The sequence below is a fragment of the Sander vitreus genome, chromosome 17 (assembly GCF_031162955.1).
Source record: "Sander vitreus isolate 19-12246 chromosome 17, sanVit1, whole genome shotgun sequence".
In the NCBI taxonomy this organism is placed as follows: Eukaryota; Metazoa; Chordata; class Actinopteri; order Perciformes; family Percidae; genus Sander; species Sander vitreus.
The window spans coordinates 18593761-18617087 of NC_135871.1; the positions used below are offsets into that span (position 1 = coordinate 18593761).

General features: G+C 38.8%; 1 protein-coding gene across 1 annotated transcript in view; it reads left to right on the forward strand.

Moving 5' to 3' along the window:
* LOC144532682 (protocadherin-15-like) overlaps positions 1-23327 on the forward strand; it is a 240273-nt gene that overhangs the window by 50896 nt on the left and 166050 nt on the right. The window contains exon 2 of the mRNA XM_078273587.1: positions 19469-19587. Within this exon, the coding sequence (XP_078129713.1) occupies positions 19497-19587 (91 nt within the window). The 5' untranslated portion in view covers positions 19469-19496. The remainder of the gene's footprint in view (positions 1-19468; positions 19588-23327) is intronic.

Here is a 23327-nt window from a genome sequence, read left to right on the forward strand (position 1 = left end):
TGGGCGCAGTCTGGAGTCCTGCACAGGCAATACTTGTTAGTATAATCAGTCATTGTTTGTTTTGGTCCTTTTAAGGGCAATTGTTGGCAGTTAGAAAAATATAGAATATTGCCCACCTTACCCTTTAAATGGTGTTCATTTCAAACAGTTTGACTCAATCATGTTGCTTTTAGACAGGGGGAGATGTTTTGAATGATGAAATGAGAGAGGTTTAGCTCAGAGGAGTTGTTTCAACCTAAACGATTTTTTTGGCTCTCTTGGGGTCAGCATAACCAGCTGTACCCACAGTATTGATGTATTATCACGTTTTAAAGTTGTAATAGCTAATGTTTTTGAAGACACTGATAAGAGCAGTGAGAGTGAACCAAAACTGTAAAGTTGATGCTGGAAAACCAAAACAATGAGCTGAATGATGCTATAAAGCTCTGTAGAACTGAAGGGAATTATCTGTAGGTTTGGTAGAATAAGTGATCGCTTTCTCATACATACACATGGTCATTTGATCCATTTTTCATAAAAAAATATTTTTTAGAGTGGCTTTTAAGTGGCTAGATATTGTGAGGTCCTGTTAAACACTGTAAAACACCAGAATTTCAACCCCAAAATAAAGGCAAGAGTATAAGGTCAAGGAAGTAATTAGGTGAATGGTTACAGGTTAGCACTGTAGAGCAGGCATGAGTTTGGTATTTCGAAATATAGTAAGTGCTTCAGTATTTTTGCTCTCAGAGCTCTCTCTTTCATAGAGTGTCTTCACTCTGTAAACCAGGTTATGACAGAGTTATGAAAATGAGATTTCATCATAGGAAAAAAAAATTACCCTTCAGTGCATTACTATCATAACTTATTCTGCGAATATCACATTATTCATATGCACAATGTAAATCTTGGGGTAACCATTTTAATATTATTTGATAAGTGACTCGTGGGTAGTGATGCCTGAAATGATTTGGGCCCAAGTGTATAGTGAGAAAACCGGAGCAATTGTGAAATGCGTTTTCCTCCTTTTCACCTTCTTCCTGGTGTTTCAATTTCCAGTGATGTTCTTTCACAGATTCAGAGGAGATGCAGTGGGTTGCAAGCCTATGTAATGATTTACCACCTTCTCCCTCCTTGTTTCCATGTGGAGAAGGGCACGTACTGTACTGCACAGTGAGAACACCATTATCAGATCAGCAGCTCAGTGTCAGATATCAGAGGTAGTAAACTCCGCCACCTGTAGTGGAATTTCATGTGCGAATGGGAACCATTATAACAGTACAGTGTAACAGGCTGCAATGAGCATGGAGTCAAAGACACAGGGGAGGGACAGGAGATTGACAGATGATCTGATCTCTGAACCAGGGGAATGGTGTATGTAGTTTAAATTAATCTATTTTAATATAATCACACATTTCCTGAGATGTGGATATTTTCTTTCTCCCCCATCAGTCTTAGATTGTCTGTATCTCTGCCCTCTTATCGCTCTGTCTAATTTTCAACCCTGCTACAGCTGTCCTTATTACTTTCAATTATAGACTTGTTGTGAGTTTTGCATGTCAGTATATGTAAGGAAAACGAATTAAATATTGAAATATATCATGCAATATGATCGTTGTATATTCAGTCCATCAGTGCCAGTTTCATTGTGTTGTCAGTTCTTTGTTCAAGCCCTCATCTCACCTTTGCAGTTCCAGAGTGAGAGCCTAAACAGAGGTAATATCGCAAGGCTACAATACAACTGCAGTATGGATTCTCTTAAGAACTCAGCATAAGGTGAGTTTGGAAAATAAGTCACCCTTAATAAGCTTACAGGAGATAGAGGTATTGTACAGAAGCCAAGCTGTAAAGTCAATGAAGCGTGGGTTTTCATACTCACCAGCTGATTCTGGCATGGAGAATAAATAAGTATGCCTTGGCCTTTGACAAATTATTACTTTACTTTGTAATGAGAAGTATATTTAAAAAGGAAAAAAAGAATGTTTGATCCACGCTTCACTCCATGCTCAGCCGAAGCAATAAAAACCCTGTTTGAAAGTTGAATTTAGGCCATTTACATTTTTTATTTGTTTATTGTGAATTCAGTCAGACTGGGTGTGTTCCAGCTGTGAGCTGTTGACTAGAGGGCGGCTGGCATTACATCTGTAGTGTCTGTCACCACTGCAGAAATTCCCTTGAGCCATGCTTTAAACCCTGTGGTGCTCTGCAGTGTAGACAGCAGTGTGTGCCGAACTTTCTGAAAGTTGTACTCAGTCGTGTTTCTTACAATTACAGTCTGGTACACGACACGTGTAACTCACACCATATCATTTAGTGTATTTAACCAACCCCAAATTGCTTACATTTTATTTCATTCCATAACTTCAGTTAGGTTGTTAATTTATTGCTTCAGATAAAAACATGCTATATGTGGAAATTGTAATAAGCTCAAAACATTATCTTTTTCAACCTTATTTTACCTTGCTTTGGTAAATTAATCATGAAGATACACACCCTGACTTTGTTAATGTATACACTAGACACATTAGTTGAAGAAACACCTCCACACACATATATACAGTCTATATGTTGACATTTAATTGGTAGTTTGTTGTATGACATAAAGGCAGTGAGTGGTTTAACAGAAAATGATCTGGAGTGAGCATCTCCACAGACTTTATCTTAGAAACCCTGTGATTTGAAAACATTTTATTGCGTCCAAATGTGTTTTTCAGCCAGAGTTGGGCAAGTTACTTCCAAAACGTAATACATTATAGATTACTAATTACTGTCATTTAAGAGTAATTAGTTATATTACATTATTAATGTCTCTGAATTGTAATGTGTTACACTACTTTTGCATTAATTTTGATTTACTTTCACCAATATAACAGCGGAAGTTTGACTTGGCAGCTAGCTTGTGAATTTCACCACCGGATCAATAAAGTCTCCTCTTTATCCACTTTAATACATCATAGATTATTCATAATATTTTGTATAATTAATATGAATATGCAAAGCAATTAAAGCTATAAAAATAGATAAGTGAAATGTACAATAGGCAAGTAGGAGAAAATGAAAATACTCATTAATTAAAAGTACGGCATTGCTGTTCAATGTTTGTTTAAAGAAGATTCATGTTGTTTAGTTTAAACGTCTAAAGGAAATGGTCATTTATAGTGTGATAAAAACTCTCCATTTACATTATTTACAGTACTTGATTTACAGCTGATATGTGAATATATATGATATTTGATATTTGTTTAACAGTAATTTAGTTTTACTGCGACCCGTCACAGGAAGTGCTTTTATTTTGAAGTAGGCTACACGGAAGTTGTCTGTTGTGTACTCTTGCTAGCTTACTGAGATGAACGTTAGACGCTAGATGCAAAACATGTCCGTCAAGCTTAAGTTGTTCACTTTCTTGTTTGTAAAACTGCTACATATTGAACAGTAAATGGTCACAGTAAAAGACAAGCGTTTTTGGTCGTCATTCAAAGCCATTCCACTACAGGCATAGTTACTCTCCACGGCTGATCAAATGCAATGATATTACGTGTAGCAAGCCTAAACATTAATTCCCGGCATGTTTCTATCCGTCAGCAGCTCGGACACACTGCTGTCCGCGCTGACGTACCGTCACCTGTTGGGACACAGATGTTGTCCGTACCGTCTCTGGTTCTGGCTCTGACCACGGGAACAGTGATGGGACAGCTCGCTTCAACGCAGCATAATAACTCCTGAAAAAAATGACCATCTCGCAAATGTATCTGTCTCTGCAGTCATCTCAACCATCGAATATAGCAACAGGAAATAATACTCACAGCTTTTTTTCCTGTGAAGAAATCTTTTGCGGTGTTGGTGAATTCTTAATAAAAACCAAACTATATATTACCGAAATGTAATTAGTAATGCATTATATTACTGTGTTACAGCAAAAAGGAAACATTACTGTAATTGCGTTACTTTTGTACTTTTGTTGTTTGCAGCAGGCAAGGACCGCCCTGAGTGAAAAACAGCGATTGGGCTAAGGTCTTGTTGAATTTCCATCTCAGCTTCAAGCAAAACCTCGCTGTCTTGTCCAAGTGCAGATATAAGTTGTAAACCACCCTCGCATATTCTTACTCTGACCTTAACCACACTAAACCTCAACTGATATGTAAACCACTCTTTAATTATTGAAACATTGTCATAAACCGCATATGTTCAGTGTCTGGTACCATTGCTACACTAGATCCAAAAAACTAAAATATTACTTTCTAACCATTTGATAGCTTGTTTACCAGACATTATTGTGGTTTGGCTGTCTTCTTCTAATCATCTGTTTTCTGATATAGACTATTCTATCCGGATGCTTCAATGTGTCTTGAGGACATGGGGCTGAGGTCAGAGATGCTCTTTTGGAAATAAGCTTCCATTTAGTGACTTACTGGGCTTTTACTGCTTTTTTTGAAGAATCACCGTGACACATATTCACCTGAATGTAACTTACAGGGCTTTGTTGGCACATAAAAGACCCATTTCAATACAAATGAGTACACTCTTTTATACCAGCCATTAAAGAATCCTTTAAAACATTTGAAGCAGTCAGAGGAAGTTACAGAGGTGAGTGGATTGCATTGTGTGGTGGCTCAGATACCACTTAAGCAGACTCTTAAAAGGAGAACTGTAGGTTTTAGTTTGTATATTCTGGTTGAGCCCATAGCGTATGTGAAACTTCTTAACATAAGAAATAAATCGAAGAATTTAGATGTCTAATCTCAGAGGCTATCTTGCAAATCCATACAGCATTATGCATCTGCCAGATATAGATTTGTGAAATGGATTGAGTGATTGTCCTGACCTTGGATGACCAGATAGAACACACATTCATCAGTTTATTGGTCTGCATTGCAGGCAAGTGGCAGATGGCAACGTATAGTATAGTAATCCACTCATGAGTAAGTCCTCTGAACTCTTCCTCTGGCATACTCTATCATGCATTTGCAAGGTTTTTGTACCACAAACGCAATACTGGACTTTAAAAACAATCCCTTAACGATATATCGGCCAACAGTAATTTAAAAAAAACAAACACACCCTAGTTTGGTATTTCTCTGCTGCAGTTTATTTTTACTTACTGCTCCGCATATAGAAATGTGCTAATATATCTGCAATAAGCTAATATTGGCCAGGCTGACTGATTTATTGATCTAGCTCTACAGGGAACACTATTGCATTATTTTTACTTTTCGTCTTTTCTTGACAAAATTGCTCATCTAGATCAATGCACCAAAAATGACCACATGCTTTATAATTCTAAACATTCCCATTTGGATTTTTTGTTTTTCTGTGAAAGGATTAGTCATTCCATTGTGTGTTGAGGCTTGGAGACAAACCCTGTGACAATCACAGCCGTGCTGCGGTTAGCAGGGCTTAAAAGTCACACACTGAGGTGAAAGATTTTGAAAAAGTCAAAAACATTCTTTTGTCTGGCATCCGCTGCATGTATTTAATACCATGTGGCTAAATAGTTCCTATTGTGCAGAGCAGTGCATCTTGTCACATGGATAGGGCATTGTTGATGCTAAGCAGTGCAGAGTGGTGGTGGTACCCACGTGGACTGAGCTCAGCGAGGGTTTAGAGATTTAAAACGTGGTCATGAGATGACTAAGGCAGTGGGATTAGACCCTCTGAGATCTGTGCCTCACTCGCTCTGAATGGGAGAAAATGAGAGGTTTAGTGGACCTCAGGGCTCTGTTGACATTAGATGCAGCTGGATACATTATCTACTTACTGCATGTAGATTTACTTTTCAGCTTCCTATTCTGGGTTTTTCAATAGGAAATGAAAGTGAAAATCACAGAGATATTATGGTTGGCAATTCTAATTTTTTTGACGATGTAGTGATGTATGTACTGGTGCTGATTTGTGCTTTTTGTGTTTGATCCAATTTATTCAACAAAACAAAACAAAAAAAATATTCTTGACTTCAACAGAAGATGATAGTACACCCCTCTGTTTTTAATTCATTTTATCCTATCTTCCCCCTGTCCGCTCCTCATCTCAGCTCCCATGTCCTGTAGCCATCGCTTCCGCCTGACACTAGATAATATAGTGACATAAAAGCCAACTGGCCATTACTGCTTATCATATGTTATCCTGCTTTCCTTTATTATATGTAATAACCTGTATCAACATGTGCAATAATGTATGTTTATAGCTCCTTTCTGATTGTAGCTTTAACTTAACCCTTTAGCTATATTCCACATAATTAAAACAACTGGCCTGGTGATCTTTAACAGGGGATACCTGCTTGTTACTTTAGCTGTATTTCAACAGGCCTGGTGTAGTAGTAGCCCATAGTCCCGCTGCATCTCCACTGCGGCCACACAACAGCATATAAGCAAGCCGCGCTTTTCTGGTCCTATGTGGCAGCACGGCCTTCAAACCGCTTTGTCTTGCACTAAACTGGCTCAATACATGTGTGGCTTTGTGCTGTTTATTAAAGAGTCTGTATTCAGTACTTTTGCAGCTTCAAACTGAATATCTGTGGTTTGGAGGATATTTTCACTCCTACATTGTTATGTATGTCTTGTGCTACTTCACATTACAAGCTTTCCGCCAGCGGGAGGCTTTCTTTGTAAAGTAGCTATAGGACGTGCTACTGTTAAAAATGATTTTTCTGTGAGGCTAACCATTGTACACAACTAGATATATTCAACTAGATATATGCTTGGATACTGTTCATTAACATTACACATTTACTTATTTATTAATTAAGTCAACATTGCCATTGATCTAAAATACACACTCATTATCCCTGCAAACATTCAACAATCATAACAAACACTGCCCAGTTCCTCTTAGTTATTCTACTTAGAACAGGCATATTTCTGTCTGTGAAAGTACATTGCATAAACAGGTGCACAGGGTTTATCATGTTTAAACCATCCGAGTCCATCACAATAATCAAGAGAGCACTTGAGGCCCACATTAAATCTTTCATTTGCTGCTTGCAGCACTGCAAAAACACATAATGGTGTTTATACATTTTCCTATTAGGGTCAGTGTTTCCAGCCGAAATACCCAGGCTACCCCTAAACCCCAACCTTTTCACGTCTGTGTTTAGAATCAGCACCAGTCAGCTCAGCACGCGTCCCCAAAGGGAGTAAGATAAAATGAATGTTGTAACAGAGGTGGGATGAAAAAAAAGACGTTGCATAATTAGGACAACCGAATGAACATCAACTGCATAATAGCTTTTCATTTTTGTGTCAAGTGCACAGTGAGAATACTGAGAGGCACTCTTTCCCACAACCACAGCATACAATGAGCACTCAGTTAGGAATCACTCGTCATAATAGTTACATCATCATATAGAGGGAAGCAACTGCAGTGTTAGTGATTGAAGACAAACAAGTAAATTAAATTTAGTAACAATGCAATGGGGTTTATTACAAACCATTACTAGAACCCTGATTACAAATACTACTGACATTGATCATGTGAATACTGATCACTTTTGGTGCTTCGAGAAGATACAGTAATTATGTACAAATGCAGCCTTTAAAACCAGGATAAAACATTTGTGCAATTGTATCAGGGTAAGATAGGGCTGCACAGGTTGTTTACATGCAGTTGTGGCTTACACAATTACTAAAGCGTGATTGTCTGTTGTACTTACACTTTTCATTTAAAGCTCTGCTTTGGTATATTGAATCAAGGGCTCTTGATTCATGGGTCATAGGTTTGTTTTGATCACACTGATTATCTGGTATTTGCTTTCTAAACAGATTGCAGTTGCATATAACACTTCTTTGATCTGCATGCAGCTGTGGATTTATATATTATTACTATAATAATGCAGGGAGTGATCACTCAAACTTAAACCAGTCTCATATCTGTAAGGGAGATAATTCAATGGCTTGAATTAAAAAACAAAACAAAAATGTTATTGATTGAAGTTATTTGGGCCTACTGTGATAAATAAGATAATCCATAAAATAAACCATTTAATATTAGTTTTGTAGGAAGTAAATAAAAATCTAACAATGTATATTGTGTGGCATTTACTGTTGAAAAGGTGTGTATAATGGCACGGAGTATTAAACTAAATGAGGTGTAAAAGCCATTTTTCATTTCACTGTGACTATAAGAGCAAATTAAAAAGGTTTTTCCTAAACGACAGCAAGTGAGTTCTCCTTTCAAAGGCAGCTGGATCTTTTACATTTGTCATCCCTTTAGTTTCCTTTCATTCAAACATCAGTGACCAGCTGGATTGGTAAACATAAGCATGATGTGTTCACTTTACTGATGCCAAGTCCAGTTTAAGCATTTCATTCTCATAGTAAATGTAATCAAATATCTTACATTAATCAGTAAATGAATTGTCTCTAGGAACTGGAGTGAGATAAGGCTTTAGCACCAGCAGCTTGCCTGGATGTTGGTCCTGCTTTCTGTTTAGTATTTAAATGCTATCTCTATAGCCATAGCTGGGTGTGATCCATGTGCAGGCTAGTCTGTCAGTCAGGACTAATCAGTCCCATCATTAGAGCACCAGGGCTCCCTTGCTTCCACTAATTACATCTCACAGTAGGTAATGAATAGATCGGCACTGTTCTAGTACATATAACCAAACCGATTAAACATTTGCTTTATTTATTACTCATTTTGTTTGCTTTTTGTGGAATTTGGTACACATGCATGCACGTGTGTCTGTGTAAGACCTTGCTGAGGCACTGGATTTGTTTACGATCCATAGTTTGGAGTTACACAGTAGAGTTGAGCAGCTGGTGTTACGTTACTGTGACAGGTATATTACATGCTTGATTTTGCTTAGTGATGCCAAGTTAAGATCAACTTACAGGCCTAGGTAAGACATTACACACCTGTGACGTTGCCTATTGAGAATTGTTGGTCATTTACTGTGATGCACTATGTGGCTCTATTTTATAAGACCATAGCTCCCCATTTCCAATTTAGTAGCACAAAACTGTGTTAAGATGCTCTAAACTGAGCTGTGGCTGCCTTGGTAAAGACACTGAACCCAAAATTGCTCCAAATGGTCAAGCTAGCTGTGTGTGTGTGTGTGTGTGTGTATAAATGAAGGAGTGAGAGGCAAATTGTAAAGCTTCATACAAATGTAGCCATTTACCATTTAAGTATTGATCATATATACTGGGTTAAAGCTGCACTATGCAATTTTGTGTGTTTGTAAACTGAGCTGTGGCTGCCTCGGTAAAGACACTGAACCCAAAATTGCTCCAAATGGTCAAGCTAGCTGTGTGTGTGTGTGTGTGTCTGTGTGTCTGTGTGTGCGTGTGTGCGTGTGTGCGTGTGTGTGTGTGTAAATGAAGGAATGAGAGGCAAATTGTAAAGCTCCATACAAATGTAGCCATTTACCATTTAAGTATTGATCATATATACTGGGTTAAAGCTGCACTATGCAATTTTGTGTGTTTTTAATTATATGAAATTTTGTAGAGTTGAAACAATTTGTTGATTGGTTAGACGTTCATCAGAAAGATAATTGCAACTATTTTAAGCACTGGGTTCCAGCGTCTCCACTAAGAGGATTTCCTGCTTTGCTATGTTTTATATCATTGAACTAAGTATCTTTGGTTTTTGGACTGTTGCTCGGCCAATACAAAACTTGAACTTTGAAGGCGTCACATTGGACTCTGGGGAAACTCGAATGCAAGCACAACTATTTTCTGGCATAGATTTTACTTTTTTAACTTTTGATGATTGATCTATAAAATAGATCGAACAATTAATAATTGAAAGCAATCAGATTGTTTTGAAAATATGATTGTAATGTTTAATATGTAATAGAATATTAAGAATATTTACTATTAACATTGATATGTAATTCACATGACTAATTGATGGATTGTATATGCAGTATTAAAAAAAAAGGAAATAACCTTAGATAACACCCACAGAAAGGCAAGATTACCAAACATTCTTGGGAATGAAGTAGTATATGTTGGAGAATAGTGCAACGTAACGTTATTAGGAATTTGTGACGAAATGACAAAGAGTGATAACAACTACAGTGGCTAGTAACTATATAATGCTTCATTATTAAACTGCACAAAAACACTCGGTTGACAACCTGGAGGTGGTTTGTTATGATTTAACATCTTTTTAAAATGTATTCATATTGATATTTACATGTATGACTACAAAATGACTATGCATTAACTGCATTCATATCATCAGTTTATTCTTTGAGGTAATTTGTTGTTGAAAATGAAGGAGATGTTACAGTATGCCGTCTACTTCATCAGCCCTACTTTCTTAGGTGATATGTTACAGATCATACCCACGCGTTGATCAGAAAAGTCACAACACAACATATAATAAGCATATTTTACAGAAAGTAAAACACCATCTGTAGTAGAAAGGAATACTTTCCAGGATATCTGGAATTATGCAAAACATGTCTGGACAGGTGAGAGTCTGAACAACCGTGCAGATGTGTGGCTGCAGATGCATGAACCAGAACCATTACACGCACATACAATCAGAAGTTTGGTTTCCACTTTACCTGAGCTGCAGGTCTTTGGCAAATAGTAGAACACATAAACTACACTTTGTCTTTTACTGTGTGGAAAGAGTGCTGAGCCTCTGTGCCAGCCCCTTTCCCCTATTCATTTATTATTTTATTGTTCCAATCCAATATTTTTGTGTCTGCTTGTTTTGTATCAGTCTATCAAAGGACTTTTTAATTGATCTGTATTGGCTATATAAAGCACAGTGCATTGTTTGTTTTAACTTATGTTTTGTTGCCTTCAGGTGTTTTAAATATGAATATTACAGGACAGGCTGGTGCTATAATGATTGTAATTAGGATGTTATAAGGTTGTAAACATGGTTATTAAACAAATACTCCTTGTGTTGCAGTTTGTTTGAACACTCTGGCATTATGGGTAAACTAGCGTCCACTGATAACTAATTTATGAGCCCATGTGCTGCTGGCATCTCCCATTTGGTCACTTGATCAATGGTATGACATGGCTCTGCACAGTACAGTAAGTGGGGATGGGGAGGAGCCACCAAAAATGCAATCTGGTGCTTTTGTTACACTGATGAGTCAGTAGTTTTCATTACCTGCGCTAAGGGGAGGAGGCTGATATGAGATTGATGAGGATGTCACAACTTTTGAGAAATGGGTGTTTTCTCTAGTTAGCATATGAGGCACTTTATTGCTGAATGTTGAGCTCAGTTGGGGATTCCAAGGAATGCAGTGTCTCCAACTGTTTTTCACAACCTGGATAAGCTTTTTGTACCGTAACTATGAAGCTTAATTTAATACATATTTAGAAGAACACTGTGAGACTTGTTGTTTTTAAAGTATAGAAAATGAATTTGGAAAACAAAGCAAACAAAAACTGTATAGCTGCAGCAACGATTGCATTTAAGCTTGTGTCTGTAATAGGGGTGGTACGGTTCATGAAAAATGCATGCGCAATGTAGCCTCATGCCCGTCAGGTGCCTGTATGTGACCTCAGACAGTGTGTTTCCCTTTCGCGCGAAAGAAGAGGTGTGGACAAGTTACCAACAAAACGTACAGCTAAAGGCCGTGCAAAACATTTCAGATCATCCTGCCAACCTGTATACATTTTAACATCAATGTACTGTAACGTTTCACTCTAAATTTGCTAAAGTGGCTGCAGTTTAGATCCTGTCGGGTCTCTGCAGTGGGCGGGGCTGCTCAGTTCTCCACGCGACTGACGCGTGCACAAACACAAACACACACGTGGATGCAGGAAAAAACGGAGATGAGACATATGCAAGAGGACCTGACAGCTACGCTCGTTATTGTAAGTGCAATGATAAGTCCAATAAGTACTTTATTAAACCGTATGACTGTGTGTCCCAGCCCAGGCCAGGATAGGAAATTAACTAACAATGTAAACTGTTTTTATGTTTAACGTATTCTGACTTATTCAAAAGACGGAGTTTTAAGAGTTCCTCTCTTTTTCTTTTAAAGGATACATTTTTGTAAGAGCTACACTGAAGTTGGCAGTTTGATAAATGCAAGTTATTTCAATTGATATTCTGTAATATTTCAATCTTCATGTGCTAAAAAGGCACATAAGTTCCTGTAGATGGCAATACACATTCTCCTTTTTTTGCCAAATAAATGAAAAGCATGTTGAAATCATCAATGTCTTCCCTCTTGCTGTATCAAAATCTCACCTAGCTTTCCTCAGAGATGGTCCCAATAATGTGCTTAAAGTCAAGTCAAATTCAGTTTGTGCATGATTACATGATATAACTATATAATTATGTAATGCTGTATCCTACATTGTGGATAATTAAGCTATATATCATATGCTGAAGTATATTTCTGGAGTGTTAAAGATTAAAAGAAAAAATAACAAGAACTGTACAGAACCGAAAACCGTGATACAACCAAACTGTGGGTTTTGTGAACCGTACCACCCCTAGTCTGTAATGTTTTGTTTAACGTGCAATTTTTAAATCCATTTGTTGGGTGTATGGATAGACAAGTGTTTTTTTTATTATTATTTTCTTCACCCTATTTATATCAATGATGATAGTCTAAATAACAAAAACATCGTGCAATACAGTTCCAACAGCCCCACAAACTATAGCCTCCAAAATTGTCAGGAATTTGCATCCACACCTCTCTAAAACAGTTTTAACAAAAACTGAAAATCTTAACCTACATGGAGGTATGATTTATTGCAGGACTGCTTTATTAGACTGCAATCGTTTTAACTAGGTGCACCTGAAAAACTGAGTGTATCGTCTGCACATTGGCTTTACACACCTGTCCTGGTGGACGAATAACAAAGTCAAAGCACGGTCAAGTATAAAGCAGAGGCAACACAGTGGCACGTTTCACGCTATTGTATTTTAGGGCTGCAAATGACAGTTATTTTTATTTTTTAATTTTTTTTTTAAATGTCAGAAAATAGTGACAAATGCTCAACACACTTTTCCAGAGTTGTACAGAGTCCAAAGTGACGTGTTTGAATTTCTTGTTTAGTCCGACCAACAGTCTTGAACCCAAAGATGTTCAATTTATAAATTGAACATGATATTGGACATTATAGAGGCATACATGAAAAAAAAGAGTAAGTGGGGGGTGACAAAAGGGGAGAGAGAGGGGGGTATGTCTAGCAACACGGGCCAATCATGATAAATATCCTTGTAAATACAGTGGTAATGATTCCAACCACATATGCCAGCACTAGTATTTAGACTGTAGTTATGTAACAGTCAAGAAAAGGGATAGTTGGAGTGGTACATTAGTTTATGTCAGTGAATTTTGGCTTTTCTGCCTCTAGTCCATTTTGTTCTGCTACAGTGGTTAAATGTGCTGTTTCATATTGAAGAGATAATGTGTCCAACTCAAAAATCCTCCACTGGCAGCTATCAAAGAGAAGCAGCATCCACACCTCCACTTAACAGCCGCAAAACAACAGTGAGGTGTCATTACTTCACTGTTTGAGTGGTTACCATCTCCGTTCCACATTCTGTAGAACTGAATGGACTTATTTTGACATAAAACAGACAAAATAATTCATGGGGACAAAGCAGCGCTACTAGGTTTCATACAGTCTTCACATGAAAGGAACTTTGTGCTGCTGATTAGCTGTCCAAGCTGTGGACTTTTTTTGCCCATTAGTATTTCTCTTATAAATTGTCTCTACACTGGGTGCAAGTTCTTGTTTTTTCTTTTTCAGTGCAAACTGACTATATTATTTTGTCAATATGGATTCAAATTAACTAACAGGTCTGTAAATAGAAAAATAACATACAATTAGAAACCAACAAAAAGGAAATTCAAAGTTTTAAAAGCATAAACATAATTAGTTCTCATTTTCTTCATTCAGCATTGTGACTCAAAGCCAGTAAAAGACTAGGCATGAGGATGAAACCCTGCTAGTCACAGTATTCTGCTGTTTAGATGGCATCCTCCAGTGCGATGACGCACATGGTGGAGCACCTAAACAACACCTGAACTAACAACTCTTTTTTATTTTTTATTTTTTTTTATTGGTCTACTTACTCGCCATCTTATGTATTGTAACTTCTTTCCTAACTGCTCCAAACACTGAATTATCACCAAAACATGAAAAAGACTGCCTAGAAAACAAATTCAGTTCTGGATGGTATATCGATATAATTGTGAAAAATGCTTCTGCAATCAGCAAATGACAACTACAAATTAGCAATTTCTAACCTTTTTGTCACTTTTCACCAAACTCATGGCCAAACTTTCAATGATGTTACAGTACGTCTGTGTGGTGTTAATTGTGAATGTGCCATAATTTAAATAACTTTACTTATTTCTACTTGCCAGGAGCAATACATTATTAATAATTTTATATGTTCCCTGCAGTTGGGGACATGTTTGACCTTTAAGAGTTAATAAAATGTTGCTGTTTCTGTTATCGAGACATCTCGGACAAGCTGTCTACACCAAAGCACATGAACAGGAAGGTGGTGGTGGAAAAATAACTCAATGCCGGATGAGAGGCGATCGAAGGAACACAGACAGAAGAAGAGAGAGACCAGCTGTTTTTTTCTTCTTCTAGGGAGCGCAAAACCCCTGCACTTAGGGGATAAAGAACTGCATCTTGACTGTCTGTTTAATCCATAACTGGAATTGCTTCATTCACCTCTCCCCACCCTACCTTTAACACTGTCTGCTCTTTCTTGTCTGCCGTCTGCATCATAAGTTTAGTCACTTTCCCCCCTTCACCAAAGAGATATGATGGAAGATATACTGTATAAACCTATAGGCATTAGGCAAGCATTTTTATTCGGCATAACCACTTGGAGGGAGTTGTGGTGAGATTGTGGTAACATGATATGCATTAAAGGAGAATTCCGGCCAATTTTTAAATTTTTACAAAACCCCCGACCCGAATCAGTGCAGGTAACACGGAGAAGCAGCAGCTACATGTACAAGCGTCCCCTGAGCTAAAACGGCAGTTGTCGGGGCAAGTTTTAGAGTGCCTTTGTGCCTCTTAATAGACACAAAATGCAACTAATATGTTGTCAACAAGATGCGTTTTCAACTCAGACATTGTTTAAATTCACCTACCCTGGTCCCTGTCTCGATCCTGCCAGTAGCTAGCTTGCCCTGCTAGCTGATAGCCGTTAGCCGTTAGCTGCTAGCTGCCCTCCGGTGAGTGTATTCAGACAGGCTTCTGTGATAACCATCCCAATAACAATCCACGGAGCGGCGGTGGTGTGGCTATGTCCTCCAGAGGACAGGTCATGTCACGTCTTGAAGTTTATTCCCCCCTTAAAAAAAAACAGTAGTGCGGTAGTAGCTGTTAGCTGCTAGCTGCCCTCCGGTGAGTGTGTACAGCCAGATAGCCATTAGCCGTTAGCTGCAAGCTGCCCTCCGGTGAGTGTACAGCCAGATAGCCGTTAGCTGCTAGCTGCCGTCCATTGAGTGTATTCAGCCAGGCTTCTGTGATAATCATCCCAATAACAATCCACAGAGCGGCGATGGTGTTGCAATGTCCTCCAGTTACTGAAGACTAGCTTTGGCTTGCGCTTGGAGCAGCAAGTTCATCTGCATGTTGCCCCTCTGTCTGTCTCGTTCTTTCCAACTCTTGTGAGGCTAGTTCTTCGTCTGTATACTCGGGTTCGAATAAATAAGGACGACCATCAAACTCAAAAGGCTCTTCCGTGTGTTGTATATCTGCTATTTTCTCCATAGTTACGTTACTCACACACTAGTCTTTACCTTTTCCTGCTACAACTGAATTCCCAGGAGACAGCGCGATGCTACAGCTAAGCTTCAGTAATGCTATTACTGTGCAAGCCACAGACATTGTTCATCCCGTTTCCATGTAGTTACATAGTCACTGATATGGTCATAACCACTACAGTGCTCAATTACCTATTTTGAGGGGGAAATAAGCTAAACTTTTCACTGCGAAGGCATGACCTGTCCTCTGGAGGACATAGCCACACCACCGCCGCTCCGTGGATTGTTATTGGGATGATTATCACAGAAGCCTGTCTGAATACACTCACCAGACGGCAGCTAGCAGCTAACGGCTAATGGCTATCAGCTAGCAGGGCAAGCTAGCTACCGGCAGGATCGAGACAGGGACCAGGGTAGGTGAATTTAAACACTGTCTGAGTTGAAAACGCATCTTGTTGACACGTAAGGGCCCTGTTCATGTGGCACAGACATATTAATTGTATTTTGTGTCTGGTAAGAGGCACAAAGGCACTCTGAAACTTGCCCCGACCACTGCTGTTTTAGCTCAGGGGACGCTTGTAGTACGTAGCTGCAGCTTCTCTGTGTTACCTGCACTGATTCGGGTCGGGTTTTTTTCTATCGAAAGTACTCGCGTAGCTATAGCGATCAAGATTAACCTTTCCTTTAAAGAGCCCCTATTATACTATTTTTCAGCATCATATTTGTCCCCTTGGGTCGGGGTCTACTAGAATAGGTGTACATGCTTTGATGTAAAAAAAATCACTTATTTTTCATACTGCCCATTGCTGCAGTGTCTCGGTTTCAAACACTCTGTTTGAGCTCTTGGCCCCCCTTCCCGAAAAGCTCAGTCTGCTCTGATTGGTTAGCTGGCCCAGTCTGTTGTGATTGTGTGATTTAGAGTGTGACTTAGAGTTTTTTTCGGGAATGTCACGTCCCTTACCATAACCGGAGTTCAGACCGAGCACATGAATGAATCCACCTTCACCTATGATGTTGCCAACAAAAGAATTGTCATTTCTAATGTTACAGAATGTTAGATAAAACCGTTCCAACAGCTTATAAGCAACCCAATGTAACCACAAAAGCACAAGCTAACGTTAGCAACTTATTCGAGGCCTAAGGTTACAGCTGAGCACTGAATCAAAGCAGCTTAGCCACAACCATCAACACTCGACAGTAACGTTACAGTATCTACGTTCTTTGTTTTAAACATAACAAATACACAACAAACAAAGCATACTTACAGGTTGTGATCCGGAGGAAGCTCCTGGTTGGCCAAACAATGTGGGAACTGACCCGTCTTTCAGTGATAAACGCTTGCAAAACCCGTTCTTGACCTGTGCCCAGTTCACAAAGCTATCCTCGGTAAAATGCCAGAAAACACAAACAATTGTGGGGTTATATTGATCCGGAATAGTGCCATAAATACGTTTTAGCCACTTAGTCTTCTTCTTTTGGAAATCCAAACAATGATGTTACACTTCTCTGTATGTTCCAATTTTAGTATATGTGATAGCAAACTATCTATTCCGTACCAAAGCACACAATGCCTCCACTGCACATATTTGTTAACTTCAAGCCGCCCTCCTGCACCTCCTTTATTCTCTTCCTTTGAGGGAGGGCGTGCCGCTGGGTGGGCATTCTCAACTGTTTATGTCATTGATTGAGAAATTTGGCAGAGGAATGTGGCAAGCCGCTAGGCAGTTGAGAAAATGTGCTTTATGTAGGATAGAAAGCTCTATTTGGAATAATTGTGTTTTTTTGTACTTTAAACATCTATTACATTTTAAACATCTATTACATACAAAAAAGTATATAACACACAAAAAGAAGGTCAAAACCCCAAAAAGCATCTTTAAGGTAGAGCAGAGTGGAATTGAACTGTTGCACAGAGCTTCATGAAAGCTTCATGATGTGACTCATGGGCTGCTATGAGAGGACTGCGTTGGAGATGGACTATAGAGCCATTTTTCTTTCAGAAATCTCTTGAGTTTCCCTGTCCATTAAGTTTGAAGGAACATTGCTGTTAGCCTATGTAAATGAGACACCGTGTTCCCATGTCAACCAAGAGGAGATTTGGAGGAAGCTGTGGAAAGAAATGACTTCCCTCTTCAGGGTGGCTGGCTGTACAGGTCTGAGTTATTTTGTGAAGGGGATCAAAGCAATCTTACTTGGCCCTTTTAAGAAAGATAGATCTACGAATGTGGGAAATCAAGATCTGCTTCAAAAGGGAACACCACCGGGAGCCGGAGAGATGAGGAGACAGTGAGAGAATAGAAACCAGTGTGAAATCGCTCTTGTTGCACTGTTAGAGAAGGGAGCACAGCTGTCTTCTGCTGTCCACAGACTGTTCATGCAAGATGTCTGTTATTTAGGTGCATTTAGGTTCAGTGGCATATAATCTGTTTGGGTGTATTTCTGCATAGATTTCTAAGAAAACAAGTAAATACATGTACAATGTGTGTGAAAAAGAGAGGAAATTCACTCTGACAAATCAAGAAGTGCTGATGGTATGAGTCCAGATATTTTGATTTAGTCAAATATGCTTTGATATTACAGTGTTGATGCTTGTGAGTCCCCTCCCGTCCCTTAAGCATATGCTATGAAAGCTGATTTCACAGCTTATCGCCTGCTCTGAGAATAAGCCTTGTGAGAAAGGTGTGATATCAAATAGTTCAGACAGACAGAAGCTAAAAACCCTCTCTATTCATCCAACTGACACCTTGCTTTTCTCTAGCTCAGAGTGGATGCTGTGTGCTGTGGATGTGTGTGTATGATGCACGACAAGGCTCAACATACAATCGTCACGTGCTGCTTTGCTTGTGATTTCCACTAGAGCCTGAATAGGTGTATTTACTGTAAATAAAGTGTTTTGATTCATGCGCCATCATAACGTACAATGTCTGTGTTGCACTTTGCTCTGACTGATTCTTTGGTGGTGGCAGCTTGTGATTTCCTTGTATTTCTTCTTGCGTGTGTAAAATATATGGCCCCTGTAGACGTAGACTTAGGTGCTTAAAAAAGTTTGTAGTGGTGTAGTTTGACAATGGAGGCTGGGGTCAGCTTTATTGCAGTTGAAATGGATGTCATCAAAAGTAATTCAGGCTGGAGAAGAAAGTATCAAAACTTTAAGAGTTAAGCTTCACAAGCATAATACATTATTCTGATTATATCAAAACGTGTTTGTATTTAGTCACATTCCACCATAATTAAGCACAGTGCTTTTGTTTTGGCCCTTATGCATGATCCAGTCACGCTTACCAGTAGATGCATGTGTTAGCTGAAGTGGGTAAAAAGACACATTGTTTGGGAAAGGGGTGCTCAGTGTTCATCAAAGTGCACAGTGATCATGCTCTTATTGGTGGCACACCAAACTCTCATGCATTGTCTGTTAGGGAAGGGGAAAATGGGTGCTACTTGCTCGGAATCCTCCAAGGAAAAGTCAGGTAAAAAGTCCATGATTCAATGCAGATTAAATAATGTCTGTGATTCTATCTAAATCTGCATGTATGATACATTAGTATTGCTGCATTTTAGAAAATCTAGTTCCTTTTCGGAGTTTGTAACTGCATACAATCTGATTGATTCAAATAATCCAGGATGGATGATGATATTTACTGTAAGCAAAAATTTGATTGCGAGATGAATGTGTTCTTTGAAAATATTGACCTAATGATAATGCTGTGTGTGTGTGTGTGTGTGTGTGTGTGTGTGTTGGTTGGTCACAGCTGTGCGTGCATGAGGGCTGGAGGGCTCGCTGAGACATTAATGAAAAATCCTCTTTCCCTTTTTTTTGTCCAGGTGGGCAGGCAATAAGGCTTGACAGAAGATGAGACGGGGGTGGTGGCTCGTCAGATGGCTGGGGACAGGAATGGCAATCCTCTCTTTGCTAACCCACAGCTGGGGCCAGGACACAGAAGGTATGAGCAGCCAGCACAGAGACCAACACCCTCAGGCCTCCCGTTTTTCAGTTAACTGTAGCTGCACTGCCAATAGGGAGGTTGTAATGTGGAAAAGGCACAATTTCTTTTGACTGTCAGAGGACCAGTATGGTGGAAAAGTCTTTGTAGAACAGCAGAACACTGTTACTGATAAATGATGTGCAAAGCTGAGGTGTGGACCACTTGAACAATGTTACAAACGCTTGTATCAGAAGTAAAACTCATTTTGAAATATTTGAAAATGATTCTGTAGCTCTAAAGGTCTTTACTTGCAATATATGGTTTTCCATTTTGTATTAATTTTCCACAGCATATTTTATATTGTAGGTCTGTTAAGAATTCCCACATGTTAAAGATTGTAAGGTGTGAATGCCGTCTGAAAAGTCATACATGAACATTTACTGTTTATATGCTATACTCCTGCCAACTACATAGCTGTATCGATCTGTTACAACATTGCAAATAAAGTTGGCGGCATGGTGGCTCAGTGGTTAGCACTACACAGCAAGTCCGGGCATGGCCTTTCTGTGGGAGTTTGCATATTCTCCTTGTGTTTGCGTGGGTTTCCTCCAGGTGCTCCGGTTTCCTCTTACCATGAGGACATGCATGCTAGGTAACTAGAAAATTAGACGGATGGCTAACACTTGCACATTGACAGAACTGTTGATTAATGTGCATTGTCCTAATAATAAATAATAATATATGATACATAATAAATAATCCAATCTTGTGTTTATGGATGGTAAGGGTGATCATATGTGAAGTATGTGTATTCAGCAATAGAAAATATAGATTTTGTATAGTTGCAGAACTTTCATGAGAGTGTAGGTAAAGTTTGAGTTCATTGAAGTGGAGGAGGACCGCAGAGACATAGCTCTCAGGGAGGCTTTTAACATTGTGCATAATGCTTCAGTACAAAAGTGTGCTTTCACAGTATTCTTACTATGCTCCCTCTCCAATTTACATAATGTTTTTTGAAAGAATTTCAAAAAATTATTTAAATTCCGGCCAATTTTTACGTTAATCTTGATCTTGATCTTTGCCTCTTGTTGCTTCTATACTCTTTGGGTACATGTCGGGCGGGATTCAACACAAACAAAATATTGCGTAATTATCGCGAGACTTTCGGTATAATATCACGCAACGTGATATCGCGATAACGATATTGAGTCGAATCAGTGCAGGTAACACAGAGAAGCTGCAGCTACGTACTACAAGCGTCCCCTGAGCTAAAACGGCAGTGGTCGGGGCAAGTTTTAGAGTGCCTTTGTGCCTCTTAACAGACACAAAATGCAATTAATATGTCTGTGCCACAAGAAAACCTGCTAGCTGATAGCCGTTAGCTGCTAGCTGCCGTCCGGTGAGTGTATTCAGACAGGCTTCTGTGATAATCATCCCAATAAAAATCCACGGAGTGGCGGTAGTGTGGCTATGTCCTCCAGAAGACAGTTCATGTCACGTCTTGAAGTGTATTCCCCCCTAAAATCATGATAATCATGATAATCATGATAATCAATGATTATCACAGAAGCCTGTCTGAATACACTCACTGGACAGCAGCTAGCAGCTAACGGCTAATGGCTATCATCTAGCAGATTAAGATTAACGTAAAAATTGGCCTGAATTCTCCTTTAAAGATATGGTGTAAATCCATCTTTCTTCCTACACAGTTCACTGGTCGTGCTAAAAGGATTCATCTTGTACTTTCACGTTTAAGTTCCCATATTTCTGAGGGAATTTTAGCATGTAGTCTCAACTCAATGACTTTGTAGCAGATGCCAGTTAAAAGTGAATTTCAGCTGAATAAGATTGGCAGGTCTTTAAAGATGGTACTGAGGGGAAGCTGCACATGCACAGAGGCATGCTTTAATTCCCCCCTGTGTGGCAATATTGCACATAATTCAGGTCATCATTTTAAGATCCCAGCCCCATTTTCTTCTTTCTTTTCATCCCTTTCCTGCTTCCTACTCTAACTTGACAAGCTCATTAATGTAAAAGCATTTTTAGATAAGAGTATAATCTCTGCTTACTGTCATTTGCATTAACATTTTATTTTTAGAGGTGTGCTTCATGAGTTTGTGTGATATAATTTTAGTAGAGAAATTACTTGCTTTATGTATCCTTTGAAGGTGAACGAGTGCCTTGTGGTTTCCTTTTCGGATGAAGTCTGACTCCCAGGCTCTGACCACATTAATAAATAAGTGTTGTAGTGTGGAGTGAGGAAGCCATTGACCCAAAACATAACAGCTGTGGAACTCAAGAACAGCCCTGTGGAATATGGGTTTGTGGGTAATTTCTTTGACAACTTGTGAGGGCATTAGTATGCACAGGCATTATTCATTTTATTTATCAAAGCTTCATATGATGTTGCTTGACATACAGGACAAATTATTACAATACGTTTAATTTGTTACTTCTGGTTACGTTTTAATAATGCGATCAGTTCTAAAAAAAACGCAGAACATTGTACTTACACAACTGTCCATATTCTGTTATGCAGGTAAAGGAACAAGTTACCTTGTTACTTCTTCCTTAGTGATTTAATCTATTTCTGTCTTATAAAAATTATGTTTATATACAATTAATTTGTAATACTTGTGTTTTAAGGGGAAATAAAGTCAATATCCATGACGTTCCACTTCCGGGATTGCTCCGTTACTGCTGGAAATTCTGCCGGATGTCTCTATTTTCGGCCAGATGTCCATTACTTTCCGCTTTCTTTGTGTTGGAATTTTAAACTCCGGTGGATTTATGAAGACTATGGTTAACTGCTCCTCAGATCTCTGCAGGGTAAATCCAGACAGCTAGCTAGACTATCTGGCCAATCTGAGTTTTCTGTTGCACGACTAAAACAACTTTTGAACGTACACATGTTCCACTAAAACAAGTTCCTTCCCGAGGCTATTTTGCAGCGGCACCGTGGCTCTGCCTGGCGCTTAGCACCACCCATGAGAATTGTGATTGGTTTAAAGAAATGCCAATAAACCAGAGCACGTTTTTCTCCCATCCCGGAATGCTGTGTGAGACTAGGGGAAATATAACTGCTGCCTGGATTCTGTTTCATGGCAACGTTTTATATCGGTAGGAACATCTACATTTACTGTATGTACCGCAAACTAGTCATAACGAGGAGGTCATTGTGGTTCAAAGTGCAGGATTGTGACACCAAGGACCGGGAGATTCCCATCTTGAGTCCCGTGTGTGGTTAGTTTTAGAAAATAAAAGCGCTTTGCTTAAGAGTAATCTGTCTCGTGATTCAAATCAGTCAGACTTTTTCACAATTAAACTGACACTACGATCTTTTCCTAACCTCAAACAAAAATGTTAAACATGCTTTTGTTGCCATGAGCAACTTGTAGGGGAAAACAAGTGAAATACTTTGTCAGTGAAAGTGATGCTGCTGCATTTAGTGTTAACATTTTGCAGTATTGGTATATACGTTAATTTTCTCATTGTGTTTATATAAATGAATCTGCGCAGAATTACATTTCTTACAAAACGTGTTTATTAGTATTATATACATAAATGTAAATTCTAGGAATCAGGGTTGGTAAATTAGTTTAGCTTTTTAACTTCAGGCTGTCTTCCAAATCGGAAAAAAACAATAAACTCATTATCATGTTACAACTGCTGTTCACAGCTTTCTTGTTTCCTTTTAGCTAAATATGCATGTCTAAATGATAAGGCTTTAAAATCAACAGTTTTTGTGATTTGTGATA